Source organism: Argiope bruennichi, chromosome 5 (genome assembly GCF_947563725.1).
Source record: "Argiope bruennichi chromosome 5, qqArgBrue1.1, whole genome shotgun sequence".
Classification (NCBI taxonomy): domain Eukaryota; kingdom Metazoa; phylum Arthropoda; class Arachnida; order Araneae; family Araneidae; genus Argiope; species Argiope bruennichi.
The window spans coordinates 36,264,478-36,284,606 of record NC_079155.1 but is presented as its reverse complement, the minus strand read 5'-3'; the positions used below and the strand labels follow the sequence as shown (position 1 = coordinate 36,284,606).

The 20,129-nt window shown below is 30.0% G+C and overlaps 1 protein-coding gene across 3 annotated transcripts in view; it reads right to left on the bottom strand.

The window, feature by feature from the left end:
* The window catches only part of LOC129968547 (protein Wnt-5b-like), a 678,623-nt gene that overhangs the window by 98,370 nt on the left and 560,124 nt on the right, over window positions 1-20,129 (bottom strand). For all 3 annotated transcript variants that reach the window (XM_056082546.1, XM_056082547.1, XM_056082545.1), the window contains one exon: window positions 11,858-12,045. In XM_056082546.1, coding sequence (XP_055938521.1) covers window positions 11,858-11,997 — 140 coding nt within the window. In that variant the 5' untranslated portion in view covers window positions 11,998-12,045. The remainder of the gene's footprint in view (window positions 1-11,857; window positions 12,046-20,129) is intronic.

The following is a 20,129-nucleotide window of genomic DNA, read 5'->3' as shown; positions in this document are numbered from 1 at the left end:
TGTTGGAGAATACGCCTTTTCATTTTACGAAATACTTAATGTCTTAGATTCCAAACCAATGCAATCTTTTGGTTTAGTTTTGCTCTAATTAAAATTTTTTTAATCTATTCTACTATTATTGATTTGGAAGATAAATTTTTCAAAGTTTAAAGACTTTGCCAAGACAAAGTTAAAGAGAGAAAGGAATTGCCAAGTAACAATAGTATTTCTTTTTTAACTGTGAGGTTATCAGTGGTTAAACTGTTCCTCAAAGATCCGGCCATAAAGTTTGAATTAATATATTAATTATATAAGAAAAGAATTGTCTCGATAAAATGTTTAATTGTCATATTTAGGCGTTTCAATTTCAACTGCTATTGAAACAGAATTCAAGCAAATGCAAAATTTAGATAACATACAAGTGCATAATTTTCACAGAGTAATATGCAGTGTGAAAGTTGGGATTGCCAGCTTAAATATTAAAAAAAAACATATATTGTTAAAATATTTTAAATAAATTTATTTTTAAATAGAATTCTATTCATTAAACTCAAGCTAATAACCAATAAAAAAGACTTATGATATGCACATTGGGTGCATAGCGATTTTAAAATTATTAAAATATGAAAATATAAGATCATACAGTTCAAAAAATTGTAAACGTTTTAAAAGACAACATTTTAAATTATGTATCAAAGACTACTAAGAAACAAATTTAACTCAATCTCAACTAAAAAAGCTGTGTCAGAAAAGCAAAATTTTAAAAAAAAATGAAAACAACATCAATTTTGGCAAAAATACACGAGTGATAAATGTAATTATAGAGAAAATAGGCTTAAAATTTCAACGGGGGAAAAAGACTTTGCTATAAAATGATATTTAAAAATTAATTTAAACATTTTTTTTTGCAATTACAGAAATGACCGTTTAGAAATAATTGTTATATATATAAAAAGCTATTTTTTTTAAATTTTAAGTTGGTGTAAAAATAACGTTTATACAATAATTTGTTCAAAATATTCTATTTCACCCATTAGAGGGTCTCAAAAACTTTTTAAACAAAAGTTTAACTTAAATCCTTCTAAGTTCTAAAGACCATATGTACCAAATTCCGTTCCAATCCGTCAAGGATATAAGGTCAAACATATAAACAAAGGAATTTTCAATTTTATATGTATAGATTCATTCTTCAAGACTTTTTGAAGCTGTTGTAATTTTCATCTGCTGTTCGTATGTTAATACTTTAGAACTAAAAATATTTTGTAGACGAGCAAATTTAAATCTTAAAAAAAAAATAGTATTTCTTACTATTTTGTCACAACAAATATCTATTACAGTGCATCAAAGCGCAAGTGATTATTTATAATCTATTAATGATAAATAATTTTTTGATACATTTAAATCTATAGCTTGTTATTTGCATAATAATATTGTGAACCTAAAAATATTTAGTAGAACTTCAGATTTTGTTGAAATGAATAAAATTGTTTTTAAATAACTTCAAAAAATTAAATTTTTCTAACATTATTGAATAAATCATATTCTTTTGTGATTCTTGAACATTATTTTATTTAAAATATTAAAGCTTAAAACATTTTCCTGCAGCATTAAAATAATTGTCAAATATTACCATTGTATGGATTTTAAGTTTATATATTTTAATTACGATTCTGACAAAGCAAATATCATTTAGCACATATGAAAGCTCTAAAGATTCTGTATAAAATATTAATTGTTATAAAATTTTCTGGAGCTCTTAAATTTATCGTTTTTTGTTCAAATGATGATATTTTAAAGACAAAAACATTGAAAAGGTTTACAAATATATTTTATGCGTTTTGTATTAAAAAAACATCGTCGAAGCGAATAAATAATTTTTTAAGGGATTCTAAATGAGCCAAACGATTCCAAATAACTTTGTGCATAGCTAGCAAATAAACAATTTCTTGATGGATTCAGAATATGCATCATTAAAATAATGGAATAAATTCTACAAATAAGTTCTTTTTTTCTTCCAGTCCAAAATACCCTGTAATATGAGCGATTTATTCGTTACCAGTCCAAAAGGCCAACAACTAAAAAGCAAACGATTGTCTGGGTTTCCCAAAAAGTAACAACACATAAAGGCCAATTTGGGCAGCCAGACGTAATCGTCTTCTCAACTCTGGAGTCAGTAAAAGCTAGAAAATAAAATAGGACCTAATTGATTCCGAATGGGTCTCATTTATCTGGACTCCTGGGTTCTTCACACAGGTAATGCTTTTAGCTTCACGATTGACGAATGGGCAGTCGGCACCTTTGTGACGGCGCACTTAAAAACTGAAGGAGGGTGAGGTTATCCGTCCGGCGTTGAGGGGACCCTGATAGGCACAGCATGGCAAACAGCACTTCATCCTGTCGCCGACCCTCCTCTCAAGAACGGCATGCATTTAGAGGTGATTTAGTATTTGAAAATGTCTGGAACCGGAAAGCGGTTAACATGAAAGAAAAAGAAGCGATTAATCTGAAAATGGTCGCGAATAATCTTGCGATTTAGCTTCAGTTACCAAATTTTCTTCATTTCAATCTGGACTATTCAATAAATCGTTAGCATGGCTTCGAATGATAGCAGGGGAAAGGGAATGTTGAATACAAATCCAGAAAATAAATAAGCTGAAATATTCCGAAAAAGTGATGCAGCATTACAGTGGAGATACAACTATCAAATATACCTTTGAGATACACCTGTTTTCATAAAATATTATATTTTAGTAAAAAAAAAAAAAATTATTATCAAACATTTTAATGTTATACATGCTTTCAAAGTCAAAAGTCGTATTATAAATAATCAGGGATGAACATAGTGAAATTAGTTCCATTTTGCAAACTGAGGTTGTTTGTTTGTTTCTTATGGCACTTGCCACTGACAAGCCCGCTGTTACGAAGACAGCGATTTAAGCCTGAGGGGGACGTCTCTTATTTTTTATAGCAGCGCCAACTAGGGCCAAGAGTACGACTTTGCTACTCACGCATCACTCATTCGCTTGAACAACCCCTTTTTACAGGAGGGCACTTTCACACATCTCACAGATAGAACAACAGAAGAACAACCATGCCCAAACCGGGACTCGAACCCGGGACGCCCAGATCACGGGGAAGACGCGCTACCCCTATGCCAGGACGCCGGCGCAAACTGAGGTACAATGGTCAATGGTAATCAGAAATCCATAGAGTATTGCTTGGTTTCCGATTGTTAACTGCATCTATATAATATATTTTATTATTTACAATAGTTATGTTAATCATATTAATACGATCTTATTCTTTATAGAATAGAAATAGAATAGAAGTTCGGTAGGGGATTTGATAATGATAACTCAAAAAAAAATATATATGCCAATTTTCTTTTTAATAAGAACTATTTACACATATACATAAAAAAAAAAAAAAAAAAAAAAAAAAACCGAAAGAATCTGAGGTACCTATATCAAACACAGAACAATTGAGAACTAAGAGTCAAAAGTTGGAATTATTCAGCTAATCCGTAACATTGGATCACTATAATTTAAGATCAGGAAATTCTGGAATTTTTAAAATTTGGTACTGCATGAATAGGGATCAAAAATGCATTCCCATATTTATACTAAATGATTATGAAAACCAATAATTTAACATAATTTTGATTATTAATTTAAATATTTGCAGCAAAAATTGAAAAATCCAAAATAATAAAAATGTACTATTGCTAATACAAACATCATGGTTTGAAAACCCCTGATTTATGTGTCTCTCGCATTTGATTTGTTTCATAAATTTTCTTTTATTATTTAACAGACAGACACTAAAATTTAATGACTGAAATGATTTCCACAAGTCTCTAATCTTCATTATCATTTAATATTACTTCATTATCATTTCATAATCTTCATTATCATTATCGTTGATTAACTAGGAGAATCGTGTACTCTATAAATTCGAGGCGAAGAACTGAAATTTAGGACCGTCCTGGTTAATCCGTAATATAGGGTCACTTTTGCTTGAGGCTCGAATTTAACCTTTTCCGGCAATATTTTGAATAGTCTAAAAAATAGACTCAAATTTAATGACTAAAATTATGGCTAAAAATGCCATTTCACACCAATCTGTTTCGGCATTGTAAATACTGAAAGTAGTATGGATTGTTATAATTACAACAGTTGTCATTAACATTCAAATAGATTTAATTAATGCATATAAAGAAAATGATTCCAAGGTAGAAAAAAAAATATTAGCAGAAAATGTTTCGCTTCATTCGCTTTCATGTAAGCTAAAAACGATGTCCGTAATATTTAGAGTTCTTTTCACAACAAGATTTTTTTTAACTGATTTATTGAGTATTTTACGAATCCCGATAAATAGGGATTTGTTGTTTCTTGTCGACCAATATTAGAAACCTAACAATTATTATTAAATGTCATTTTTGTTTTTTAGACAAATAACTGCAGCAAGAGTATGAAACACAAGACCCATAACAAATATATTTGTAACCCAGAAAACATAACAAATGAGTAACACAATTCTTAATAAAAAATTACTTAAATGTTCTCAGATCTTAAAATTCGTAAATGAGCAGAATTATTAATAAAGAAACATGTCATTTTTTAATCACCAATTACAAGTCGAAATACATTTATGTATCCTTTCCCTCTACCAAATCATTAAGACTTGAAAATTTTAATTCTTGACAGAAAAATTTTATTTTCTACGATTTTCTCCATAAACATATAATTATTATTTAACCACATGAAAATTAATTTAACTGGAATCTAGTTATGACGATATTTGAAGTCAAAATTAAATGAATTTGGGATGCCAGAATTTAACAAGTATTTCCCTTCCAGGTTTAAAAGCAGTAGAACACTGGTATATGAGATTACTTACATATTTGGAAATATTTGCCGTTGCCAGCAACTATTTAAATTTATGAAAAGAAATAAGTCTTCAGTGAGATTCTGGTATCCATCTTGAATCAGTTTTAAAATTAGAATCTCTTAACCGACTTTTCCAAACAAGGTAAAATTATCTATCGATAGCCAAAATAAGTAATTACATGAACACAAAAACTTTGAAATCATTAAGTCTCGAGAATTTTTTTATGAAATACTTTCATTTGATTTACGAATCCTCTACTCAAATTCATTCAAATGGAAATTAAGTTTCATTTAAATTTCTGAACTTTATTCATAGTTCTGTCACTATGTTTTTAAATCTACTAGTAGATCAGAACGATTCAAATTTTTTATTTACATAACAGCTTCTAAATCTGTTTATCAGATTTTAATTTATTAATTTATTTTCCATTTTTAAAATCAAATATTGATACAATATTGAAGGATACTGAAACAAATTTTCCTTAAAGTTGAGCCGGTATCAAATGTTTGTTATTTCAGTTGTGATGACATTTGCTATCTAAGAACATTTAAATAGATAGTAAATTAAAACTAATAAAAAATATCTGGTTTCAGAAGTTGATTAGAAGGGAGGGAGGAAGAAGCAGATTTTGGCTCTGTGTATGAGCTTCTATACGGCTTAATCTGAACCTTCGATGTAGAAAAAATTGTAGCAGAGACGAGAATCTGAGTATCAGAAAAAAATCAGTAATTTTGTTGATCCTCTTATTTTATATCATATTATGTATTCCAAATAAATTCAAGTATTAATAAAAAAAAATTGCATCTTTGCATAGACTTAGGCTCGTTCATTTGACATAAACAAACATTTCCGTTTGATATCATTGAAATACGGCAATCGCAATTTTCCCAATTTATTAAAGGAATGGGGTACTAGTATTAGAGTGCATTAAGTAAATGGAGTATTAGTATTGGAGGATCTGTACCCTCAAAATACTTGAGTGTTCCTTTCAGAAAAAAACCAGTGGAAGTGATTTGTCCAAAAGTTTCACATATAGCCTCTAAAACACTTGTCATGCCAGAGAATGCCTGTCAGGATATTGGCTTACAATAGTTACTAAATATTAACTTTTGGCCGGAATTCAGCATTTTTACAGAATCTAAAGTGTCATCATTGGCGAATATGTTGGCGACTAATCCCAGGCATACGATTAATAGTATCCGAAAATCAAATTTGAGCTTTATATACGTTATTCTTCTATCGATCGAAACAAAGATTTGACACAAAACTGCACTTGCAGACACAAAATCGAATACCTAATTTCATATATTTAACTCATTGCTTTTATGAATTATCGTATTTACATATTTCTGAAAGTATAGACAGACAGACAACCAACCCTTGTCGGTTTTTTCTCAAACTTTGACAGGCGTCTACACTGTAGATGTTAAATCTGAATATCAAATCTGTCTTCTTCATTTTGTAATTATCATATTAACTTATATTCGAATAGTTGACCAGTCGGACTTTCTCTCAGCAGATTTTGCTAAAAATTTAATAGAAATCTGAAAATCTAGTGTAAACACCGTATAACAAATTTTAGCCGCCTAGCTCAATGTGTTTTTTGAGTTATCTTTGCCCCAGACAGACAGTTTTTTTTCCGAAATGTGTTTTTCGAACTCAGGAAGATCTAAAACATGATTTGTCAAAATCTAGAGTTCGAATTTTTTGACGATTACTGTACTTTCTCCATACTACGTATACGAGAAAGTAAAAATGGGAAAAGATAGGAATAAAATTAATTAAGTCAGGCTGAAGAATACCAATTCCATAAAATTTAAAAACAAATAAACATCAACAGAATTTCAAAGACGAATGGGAAATCTTTCCCACATCCTTCAAGTGAGCGAAACCAAATCTCTTGAGGGCAAAGTGTCTTCCTCGGAGCCTTCAAAAGAAAAGAGCTGCCCTAGAAGTTTATTACGAACAATAAGAGAGACCAAAAAGGAAACGGATAATTAAATATTCCGCAACAGAAACAAACGCCCTTCCCGCCAGAAAACCAAAGGGACCCTGAACAAACAGCACAAAGCCGCCAACGCAGGTCAATTAGACACTTACCCCGCAAGAAAAAAGTGATACTTTAAGAGAGTCATCAGGAATCGTTTAGGGGTGGACTCTTAATAACTGCGACACTCGAAACCTGTCATTACATTAGTACCACAACCCACTTTTTCCTAGCCGGCATAATGACACGCGCCGGCCGACAGGTAAAAAATGCCAGCAAAGTGTTAAATGGTGTTGCTTTTTTTTCATGGCTCCGAACACCTGTGGGAAATTAAATGACATAATATCCCGTCCCACGTTGCCGCCGAGTCGCTAAGTGGTAAAACGCTGCTGGCTCAATCTCAGGTAATTTGTCATCTCAAGAACTGAGTCCACAGAGGCGAATTAAATCATTCGTGTCTAAATTATACCCTAGGCAATCGCCAAATAGATTCACCAATTAGAAAATTAGACAATTCTAATTTTCTTAATATAAGAAAAATTGAAAGAACAGGAGAGGAAATTTTTCAGTAACTTAAAATCAAGACAATTGGATGAAAAGTGAGCAAAATGTAAACTTTTCAGATCTTATTCTCTCTAAAATATTCAATTATTTGGTATTTCCAGGGACTTTAATATAAATAGGGTAGCCACTGTTATTTCTCAGTTTTACCCTTTGATGATTTTTATTGGTTCTTTTCTGCGGGACAGATCGTCGTCGCAAAGCAATCCATTCGGCAGAAAAAACGGTCGAATGTACAGTGAAGTGAAAGCTTGGTGGTATATCATTATGTCTTGAAAATAGTCTTATTGTTCTTGTCTTATAGCAATTGCTCTTATGTGTACTGAAACATCATGTTTAGAGTAAAAAAAAAAAAAAGTAAATTTAAAGTAAAAAAAATAAAGGAAGTTCAAAATTTTATTTTATGCCTTCGATTAATCCCAGTAAAATCGAGTCTGTTTGTTTACAAAAACTTGGTGATAAACTCAAGATAAGTCATTTTGCATGCTGCAGGAAACAAATAGTGAATTTGTTGTTACATGTTTTGGGTTCAACAAAGTGACACCTCGTCATAAACAGATTAGAAATTCATAGAAGAAAATATTAGATAAGGATGCAAAAGAAAAAGAACAGGTCATCCTTGCATATGAAATGAAAATAACTAGCTTATCCAAACTGCTTTCGAACTTAGCATTATCAATGAGGGATACATACAATACAGAGTAAACTATCCACACGTATACCTTAACACAGGACAACATCTACCTGTGGTAAGTAATGAATTTCCGATTCGTTGGTTACTGCATAACAAATAGCTTATGTTGAAAGCATAAAATAAAACATTGTACTTTCCTCTATCCAGTGATGTATTGCATGTGCCTCTATTTGCTGTCCTTCACTAGATACAATTAATTTCAATTTGCTTCTTTTTCTTAATAATCCTGTTTATCTATCTAAACACCAGTTTTTTTTAAAAAAAAATTAATTATTTAAAAAAATAAATTTATTTTTAAATTAATTATTCATATTTATTAAATTTATTTTAAAATTAATTATTATTAAATTAACATTTGCTAATAACATAAAAAGTTGAATATGTTATTCAAATTCGGTAATCTTTTTTATTCCGATACAAATTCGAAAATTAGAACTGTCCTAACTATTCTGTATACCCACAGAAAATAAATGGAAAATTAAAGTTTAATTTACTTTTATTAAATTTTTTTATCTAAATATTCTTTAAAAAATGAATCTTTTTTTCAATTTAAGCTATTTACATGCTTGTAAAATGCAAGACAAATTAAACTGAGACAAACAATAGAATCCCGAACGAAACATTGCCTATTTAATGAGAAAAATTAAGGATATTTAATTCAAATTCACAACACAGCAAAACCTTCTTTAATCTGGGGCATATGACTTTCTGTTTTATGTGTAAAATTCGAATCATTTAATTGAAATTCGAAACAAATCCAAGGCGCATTTCCAATCTGAGACAGAATCCAACACGTTTGGCTGTCTTTTTATGAATAATATTCGAGACATTTGATTCAAATTCAGGACAAGTCAAAGACGCGTTTTCAGTTTGAAACAAACGTCGGCACATATTATGTTATTCATCAATGCTTTCGTAGCTTTACAATGCTGGTCGTAGCTTTCCACATACAGTGGAACCGCATTTTTTCAGGTTGGAAAATTACCACCTCAAAGAATCAAAATTTCAGTTAATATAGATTGAATATGATTTAATTTATTAATGGAACTTAATTTAATATTATAAATATTAGTGTGTATGAAGCATATTAACATATAACAAACTCTTTTATTAATTATCAAGCATTTAAAATATATTTTTAAAATATCAAAAAGAGAGGATAGGGAAATGATGATTACTGAATAATCTTCGCTGTTTCCTTAACATTTCCTAAAAGTTATTTACATGTATTCTCGGAAGAATTTTTCTCCTACTCAACAACGCGAAGCTTTCTTTCCAATACATTCTTTTTGCCCCTTTATTCATGAAAATTCATGGGATTTGTTCACACCACTACAGAATAACTTAGAATAAAAATATGTTCTTCTTCCTCTTTCTCTCGTTAATTTCATGAAAATTCATGGGATTTGTTCACACTACTAAAGAATAACTTAGAATAAAAATATGTTCTTTTTCTCTCGTTAATTTCATGAAAATTCATGGGATTTGTTCACACCACTAAAGAATAACTTAGAATAAAAATATGTTCTTCTTCCTCTTTCTCTCTTTAATAATAATTATTATTATTGAATAATAAATATCATCTCCTGGTAATGTTATTTCGCATCGACGGACTTTATGTTCATCCAGGTAGACTAGAGTGTAAGGGTTTTTCTACTTTTCAAATCCTAAAAATAGGTTCCAATGATAGTTTTGAAACACATTGTATTAAATTCCGATCAATTGATTTCAAACCAGCGGGCGTGGTCTCCACAAAACCTACTCGCATACTTTCTAATAAAGGTGTTATTCCAGAGAATACTTACCACGCCATAGTGCAAATTAGTAACGAAATATTAGATTTTGGCTTGAATTTATGAATCTATCGTATCATCTTTGGCGATTAACCTCAGGCATAGGTTAAAAGTATTCAAAAGTTGAATTCGGACTTTATTTTCATTCATTCCACTTGATTGAAATAAAAATTTGGCACAAAACTTCTTAATGTCTCCAAATCACACAACAAATTTGCTATATTTTTAAGTCATTGCGTTTTACAGTTATCGCGTTTATATGTTTCTGAAACCGACCGACAGACCGTCAATTCCTTTTTGGGTTAGGCTCAAACTGTGAGAGGTGTCTATACTGAAGATATTAAATCTGTGAATCGAATTTTATCTATCTCATCTATCTATCTATCATTTATCTATCTCATCTATTTTATTTATCTATCTATTCTCATCGCTTTGTAGTTATCGTGGTAACTTATATTCGAACACCCGGACAGACGGACTTCCTCTGATCAGATTTTAATCAAAATTTCATAGAAATCCGCAAATTTGGTTTTAAGCTCGTATACCCAATTTAATCCGTATAGCTCAAAGTGCTTTTGAATTATCTCTGCCACAGATAGACAGACGGACATTTTCTAAATATGTGTTTGTCAGAATCAGGGAGGTCTAAAACGTGGAAATTCGTCAAAATCTCAAGTTCGAATTTTTTCTGATGGTTGCCATACTTTCTCTATATTTGGTACACGAGAAAGTAAAAAAATAAAAACCCTAATTACATTTTCTAATACTGGTTTGGTTAATAAAAACTAATTAAAGCTAATCAGAATTCTACTTTCTATCTGAATTATTACTGAACAGGTATCAAGAAACTAAAAAAAATTTTTGGTTGTACTCTACATATAAAGCAACCTTCAAATGGCACTGTAAATGCAGAGCAACCTGGAAACGCAACAGTAGATATTAAGTAAACTAAAATAGTGCACATCTTGAAAGACTGAAGTTTTTTTACAAATCATTTACTCGTTTTGGAAAAGTTTTAATAACTTAATGCAGGGATTCTGAAATCTTTTCAACTGGTCACATATTTTCGATTGTAAAAGTTTTTTTGGCAATAATTTAATAAAAAAAGTCAGCGTTGAATAAGAATAACTTAAGAGGAACACGAATTAAAAATTAAATTTAAAGAAATTTTCTGATTAAAACCGAATCTACTGCCCCCCCCCCTGCCAGAAATGTTGGGATTCAATATACATGTGAAAAATACATAAATCAATACATGTGACTTTCGGTTACCCCACAAAAAAAAAAATGTTGCAATCCAGAATGGGAGATAATTTTTTTTCGCGATTTCTTTTTTCTACATAATTTCACAATGAGACCAAACCCATTTAAGAAGATTTGATTTATAGCATTTACTCAAATCTTTCACAATACTTTACTTTTAAATAGTAATTAGAATAAAAGTATAAGGATCTACGGATTCGAATCTTAGTGATTATGCACGTGTTTGTTATCTACCAACATTCCAATTAGCGTTTTCATACCCATATATTAACTATAACCATATATCTTAACTGCAACTGTAACTGTATATCCGTGCACATATAGAAACCAATACTGGCAAGAATTTCCAGTGGCAATTTCCTCGTGTTGACATAAAATAAAAGAGCCAGTGTTTTGTTTTTGAAGTGGTTCACCTTATCCATAATCTCTTTCACCGCAGTATCCCTTATGAAAATTGTTGAAAGAGAAAGAGATCAGCAAAGGTTAACTCAATTTATAAAGACAGAAAGCTATTAAATTTACAATGAAAGAAACGATTTATGCAAAATGAAACTGATTACCATATGCAAATAAAATTCGATTACCATCACAAAGATATTTTCTTTAGTAAGTTTGAACATGATTACCAAAACTCAATTACCCATTACCATTTATCAAAACAACTGTGTTTGAATCAGAAACTGCACTTACATCCAGGTTCCGAACGAAGTAGCTCGCGAATCCATTATGAAGAACACTGCGAGAAGGATGAAGGGCCATGTGACTTTTTCAACGAAGGGTATCCAGTGGGCCCCATCGGCTGCCACTTTGCGTCTTCTATTCCACTTCATTCCACAGTAATGAGCTTGTCAAAGCATCAAAACGGGGTGGAGACACACCTGTTGAAAAAAAGGAAGCATCTATGTAGTCAAAAGAAACGTACAAATAGTCTTAAGTTGACTACTGAAGATATCTTATTTTCCAGCAACTGATTTGAGAGTCAGAACGAATCTAGAGATAAATCATACACACGAGATTATTTAGTCCTGAGAGATATAATAGAACTCAATTGCCGGATGGACGTGGAAAACCTTCACGAAGTAATAGTTTCTATTGAAAAGCATTTAATTTTCGTTTTGTACGTAATGTCAAATAAATATCGTTTCAATTCGTTTCGTTACGTTCGTTTTTTTTAAATAATTGATTATAATTAACCCAAAATAATCGGTATTTATCACCTTTGCTACTAACCCAAATATCATAGTTTCTCTTGACAATCAGTATTAACTTATTTCCTATTTATATGATCAGTATTGAGTTTGCAAAAGTGAAAAATTCCAGGAGCAAAGAGGAGGGGCTATAGATGCCCCGTCACTAAGCTTAAAAGCACTACGCAAAAAAAAAAAAAAATGTGTTTAACCACTTTAAAGGTAAATGCAATAAATGCCCTTTCCCTGACTCCATTTACCTTTTCGAAACCAATAATGACCACTGAAGGCAAAATACTCGCATTATGGCCCTTGGCACGACTTATCTTCAATACGCAAGTTAAACAATCTGAGCCCATTTTTTATTTATTTTTTTTTTTTTTTTACGATATCTTAAGATTTTTTATGCTATTACCATTTAACAATTAATCTGAAAATAGCCATTAATCGTAAATATCATAAAGAGAAAAAACATTATTCTCGTAAATGCATATTGTTAAAGTTGGCTGATTTTTTAATGTACAGAAGACATACAGTTTTGCAACTTTATTTGGTAGGTCAGTTTGTATATATTAAAATTCATAAACACAACATCTGTTTTGAGACAGACCTCATAAATTTGAACTGAAATCAGAAGACGAGGAAGGCACCTGATAATACCTGATTTCTATAAACTTCCACACTACACTAGGTCCACATACATAGTACATCTTTCCTTGAAACGGAGATGCAGAACCTTTATAAATCAAAGTCGGAGCCTTACAAAGCAACTCTCTTCATTTGTCTTTAATGCAGACTGCATTAAAAAAAAGGATAGATAGGTTGGTGTTCGACAAATGTTCACTTTCAATCCCATATCAGTCTTTCATATTTTCCTGCTCTCCTTCATATTTTCTTAATTCTATTCAAATTTTTAAAATTAAATATTGTAAATGATATAATTATGATGAAGGAATGAATATAATGTATACTTATATGAATAGAATCTAATTCATATTTTTTATCTAACGCTTGTCCTGCTGTATATAGTATAACTTAAAAATTTATTATAGAAAAAGCAAGTTAACAAAAATAAAAATATTCTACATATTTAAAGAAAATCCTGAATATTGCATAGAATGAAAAAATATACATTTAAATAAATATTGCCTTAACACTTAAAATAATTATTTGTCATTTTATTATTAAAAAAAATATATTTTTTAACTAACTGGTGTATCCCCCCCCCAGGAGGCACCTCAAAAATAGGGATGAAAAACTTCAGGAATGTGGTTAGTTCTCGTCGTCCTAGTGATAACAGAAATAATATTAAGTTGACTATCCCTTGCCGATGATGAGAACATGCCACTTGTAGACGGATTGCATCGTGACCGGCGAATGCATTTAGGACTCAGCAATAGTGCACAGAAATTCCGGTACATCATTCCTGTCATTTAGATTTTTCAGGGTGGGTGGGAGAGATATACTTCTGTAGTCAACTAACTTCAGAGATGAGAGACAAGATAGCAAACTGCTGGATAATGCAAAATCTATTGCATCTTCTAGGAAGGTATACATGATAAAAATAATACAATAAATAAAAACTGAGAAATTGTATGCATAAAAAGTGAAGAACCAATATGCCCCTAGACAAAGAAATATTCATGCATAAGTAATTACATGCGCGCGTGTGTGTGTGTAATGATATTTTAAAATTTAATTTAAACTTAAATTTGAAAATAGCTCATAGTAACTTCATTCTAAAATATTCTCTTATTTCCTGATTCAATCCTCACTTTTTTTTTTCAATTAATTCCACACGCGTGATAGTCTCGGCATTTTCTGACACGCAGAGGAAAGAGATAAAAATCCCTAATGTTAACAACTTTCTATTAAAGATACCTACGTTTCCCTTTCTTAAGACTACAAGTATATTATATATATATATATATAACAAATATGAATTGCGGAATATTCTAATTCCGCAAAAAGGAAACGTTTTCGGTATTACTCATTAGCTTACGTTTTAGCCAAAATAATCTGTTAAAATAGTTACGAATACAACTTAATTGGTTAACTACTAATGTTTAATATGAGTAAATGGAATTAATTTTACCTAATAAATAGCAGCTTCATTCTATGAGGCAAAATGAATGGAGCTACCTAATTCTAAAACTGATTCCTGCATAATATTCAGCGCAATTTGGAACTCGCGCATGCACCAAAAAAAAAAAAGCCGCCACTGCTTAATGGAGTACAGAAAAGAGGGCGGAACTAATTCACACAGTGTGATAGTTGTCTGGACAAAAATGACAAAATAAACATTCCTGTGGTTTGAGAAAGTAATTATAAGAATGCAAAAATTACTCTCCGTAAAAAAAAAAAAAAAAAAAAAAAGGCGAGGAAGAAATTTCACAAGAGAAAAAAAATAAGTGAAAAATCTTGAATGGATCTATTTGTAAGTCATTTAGAGAAAAAAAGGAATAAAAAAAAGGAAAGGGATAAAAAAAAGGAATGTTTTCTATTCGTCTTAGTCGAGTAATTTCACATAAAGGTATTACATATAAAATAAAGAAAGATTGCGTCTAAAAGTTATACAATCAAAAGTTCGTGGTTTCATTCACAAAAGTTTACGTAACTCAATCAAAAATAAAAATCCACGCACTTTTTTTCCCTTCTGGCATTGTGATTTCGTCATTTTGATACTCTCCTACTGATAAGCGTGTAATATATTATCTAATACTTTTCGTCATCTTAATATTTAAAAAAAATTATTCTTTCGTTTAATTTTCATTATTATTCAAGTTGTTTACATCGGATTTCTATAAATAAAAGAAATGCTTAAAATTACAATCGCCATGATGTGCAGAAAAATAAATAAAAGTGTTTAAAGTTTTCATTGAGCTGTATAGCAATACATATGTCAGCAAACAAATAATTAAAAGCACAGATAATATTTTCATCTAATGTGAATGACAGCTTGAATATAAAAATAACCGTGTCTTTCTGTAGTAAAATTTCCGCAAGTCGCTATTCTAGCATAGCTGTCACTCTTCTCAAAGGTCACTTTTAATTGGCATAGAATTTTCGGCACATAAGACAATGTTAAAATAACCTTCAGAAATGGCAACTTGAACCTACCCGGGCGAAATGGATTTGTCTCAGATAATTCCGATAAAAAACATTTCTATCATATCCCCCTGGACTGAGCACTTTGTATTAAACGTAAAAGGAAGGAAAAGTACACAAGCTCAAAAACAATACTGGAAATCATATCGAAGTTAACCTTAGTATGGAGAGGAAATGGAATTCTTTAAAATCTTGTGTGGGCATTATCAAATACAAAACAAGAAGCCATTTTGCCACAAGTACAACTTTTCTTAAAATGTTCACGCATATTCTCTAATATAAGTGTTATCGCCATCTCCGTGTCGTAATTAGGGGTGCGTGTATTTGTTGTGACTCTAATTATTGGGACGTTTTAGAAAAATAATTTTATTTACAATTTAACTAAAGAAATTAAACATTTGATTTTTACTACGAGCTTCACCGATCCAGTGGGCGAGAGAGTTCCGAAGAGAAGGAGAGAGAATAGCTTTTATAGAAGCATACCCGGATGATGAGCGGCGTGGCAATTACATCACACACAGCCTCGACGGAGCCTGTAGTTTACAGATATCTGATTTGATTTATGATAGACATATATGATTTATAATAGGTATATATATGATTTATGATATGTATTCACCACATCCGCAATCCGCATAAAATTGCAGAACTTGGACAAAGCCGTGAAAATGCCACGAGCGCTAAGATTTTTATTTTTAGAGTCTCTCACATGACTTGTGCTTTGCAATATAGTATCCAATAGGAAACTCGACTAATGAGAAAAACTTTTCCCAAATAGTTCTGTGTTAATCTCGTTTATTTTCTATATCACACTCTGTTTTGGTGAATCAGTCAAAATCAATCCAATGTATGAGCAGATTCATGGAAGGTTTCAGTATCTGAAAACTGATAATATGTGCTTAGGTAAGATACTTTGATGAGATTCTTTGTTTTGCTGGATTTATATGAAAATTAATATAAATACACAGTTTTGATATAAAAACTGTTGTCAAATTTCATTTGTCTAGCGCACTGCTTTTTTGAATATCGTACTCATAAACACACTCTCAAAACAAATTAAAAAAAGGTTTAGCCACTAGCATATAGATTTATCACAATCTCGCCATCAACTCTTTTGATGATATGATGACTTTTCAACCGATATCATAATCAAAAGTGCTGATTATGGAATATATATTTGATAATACATCATTTGAAGGACAGCCCCTAAACCATTATGAGACAAAATGAACACAGAGATGTTTTCGAATGGAACGGAAAAGAAATAATGAAATAATAATTTATATATAGTTGAATATATAAGCATAATAATATGATGAAGACTTTATACATTTATTTATTGTAATTTGTTTATAATACAAGATGGAAAAGTGAAATCAATTCTTGATGTGCTAATCTTGAAATTTTGCATACTTATGTATTCACAATAGCAATTCTCTATTTTCATATTTTCAGTTATTAATTATCGGTTAATCGATAAATTTAATTAAAATGTGAATCTATATGAAAAGATTCACCTGACAGTGCATTTCAAAAAAAAATCAGATTTCCATAAAATTTATAATAATGAGTGAAAATCAAAGAAATGAAAAGCAAAAAAATTATACATAAAGAGAAAAATAATTTTTTTTCTAAGACATGATAGTAAAAAGAATATCTCTTAAAACTGTTTTAATTAAATTTATTGATTAAAAAGAGTGTTTTTTAAAACTGTTTTAATTAAATTTGTTGATTTGTTGAAAAGATAAGAGATGGTTTAAAGATTATAATTTCTCAAATATAAATTATTGTTTCAAGTAATCTTCCAATTAAGTATATTTTCACATAACTTATATTCCAATATAATCTTCTCCAAATGCCACAGTATGCAAAAATAGATCTTGTTCGAATAAACTCAAGCTACCGATTATCATCTAAATACAGCAAAACTTACAGTAACAAAAACTGTTCAATAATTTTGGCATTTAATCCAATCTTTAACGGAATTATCTTGTTCGGGAAAAAAAATGGCCACATGAAAAAGTAAAAAGATTTACCTTGTAAGCCAGAATTCAAATTCTGTATGAAGTTTTAGTTAATATTACAAGAGAAGTAAAGTGATCCGAATCAATTGATTAAGAGCAAACAATACCTTAAAATTATTCTTCAATTTTATAGAAAAGAATTTATTACTCTTAATACATTAATATAATCTAAGAAAAAATAATTAAAATGTAAAACAAGTATTGTGGTCAAAAGATTTAAACAATCAGATGCATTTCATATGTTGTGTTCCTATAATAAATCCAATTTATCCGTACCTTTAAAATAAATCCTTTCGATCTTCGTCCCTCAAAATCTAACAACTGTAACTATAACGGTCGTAGATTGATTTTTCTCTAAAATCCAATATTAAATCAGCTGACCGAGCAGTTCTTTTGTTCACCTTCCAAAAAGGGGGGAAAATCTCTTTTGAGTTGATAAAACGCCTAGATTGTGATGTTAGCTGCCTCTTCCTGATTTGTATGCAACTCCTGTAAACTTCATGTTCTGCGTTTCATAAAATTCTACTATGGATTGAATAATTCGGTTAAAATTTAAAGAACTTAAAATTAGGCTTTTATCTACTTCAAGTAATGTTAATTTTTCAATGAATATTATTTTTCTCATTGAATGGAATTTTATATTTTCCCATAAATAGAATTTTGTATTTTATGGAATTTAATTCTTATATGGACATGGATTTCTCATTGAATGGTATTTTTTCTCATTAAATGGAATTTTATATTTCTTCATTGAGGAATGGAATTTTATGTTTTCCCATAAATGGAATTTTGTATTTTTCTTATTGAATAGAATTTTGTATTTAGTTATGTATTGTATTTTTCTTCAAACACTTGATTATACACTTCCAATATCGCTCACTTTGAACTTAGTACAATAAAAGTGCTCTGTATAGCAGACGAATACTTATGATTTAATGTATAAATATGAACTAAGTCAAACTAGTGAATATGGTCTTCCAGTCAAACCAGTGAATATGGTGCATATTCTCCAATAAAAATAATATTGTAAGGAATATTGTAAATTCCTCTTCCGCCACATAAAATTATGGACGTTTGAGTGAAACTGCAAAAACCGTGCATGGCACTGGAGAACAATAGTAACGAAATATAGATCCTTGGCGTGAACCTAGCATTTGTATTGAATCTAACGAATGATTGGTAATTAATCCTTCATATACGCTTAATACAATAAACCGAAAATCGAATACATATTTCGGACGATCTTTTTTTTATTTTACGACTGTTTGAAATTTAAGTTTGACATAGAACTGAATTTGTAGTAAAAAAAAAAAAAAATCAAACTTCATTTGTTTTAGTCATTTAGTTTTTGAGCTATTGTATTTAAGACATTGAATTTTTAAGCTATTGTATTTAAGTCATTGAGTTTTTGAGCTATCTATTATATTGTATGAAATATAAGACTCTTTAAGCTTTGTATGGAGTTCATTTGTGCTCGATAACCGGATAGAAAGATTTCTTTCAAGCTGGATTTCGTTTAAAATTTGACAAAAATCTACAAATTATTGTACTATCCATATACAAAATCTCATCCATCTAGCTCTAAACGTTTTTAAGCTATCGTGTTCACAGGCAGACACGATAACTCCAAAAATATGTTTTTTAAACTTGAAGAAAATCTGAAACGTGAAAGTGTGTCAAAATCTGAAATTGGAATCTTTTAACAATTACATTTTTTTCTTCTTCGCATACGAGAAAGTGAAAATGTTCAAAGCTTTATTATCTACTAAAAGTTACTTAAATTTCATATAATATTTCTCAAAATCCGATACAAAGAAAGAAACTCAAGTGACAAGTCAAGTATCGCAAGATATTTTACAATAATTTACAATACTATTATTTGCTAAATGTATACAGCTTAATAATATCGTATTATTATCGTATGTAATATTAAAGAATAATATTTTATAATATATTAATAATCAGTATACAAAATAAAATACTTATAATTATTAACCTCATCTGTAATATTGAACTCTGCAAAAATTACAAGAAGAAATAATGGTTGTTTTCAAAAATGACTAAGTTACATTAGTCATTTTGAAAGTTATTTATTACTAAGTTATTTATTTTTTCCTATCGTATTATTCTCAAAGTATACTTGCATTAAACTGTAAGGATATTTCTTTATTTATAATGTAATTTTATTTAAAATGCCCTTTTATTTCTGCCAAGTGGTTAAAACCTTTGAGAAAACTCCGCTAACCCACTGCATTATCAGTCTTCAGAAACAGAACTTCTTGCTTTTTTTGTGCGTGTTGACTTGGATTACACCAGAAACAAAAAAAAGGGGTAAAGTGAAAGATTGGAAGCGAAGAATGCATTTTATGAAAACAATCTATTTTCATTTCTCAATTTGATATAAATGATAAGAAATTAAAAAAATAAGTTATTTAAAAAATTTTAATTTAAAATTTTTAAAAAAACAAGAAATAAACTTTTTTTCAATGCATCAATATTTACGTTTGGACATTTAAGAAAGGACATCGTGATCATAGTGTATCGTCACTTTGAGAAGTGAAATCGTTTAAAAGTGATATACTCGGCTTCTGAAACTAATAGTATGTGAAAAAAAAGGACATTCTAACCCATTAATTTGTTTTA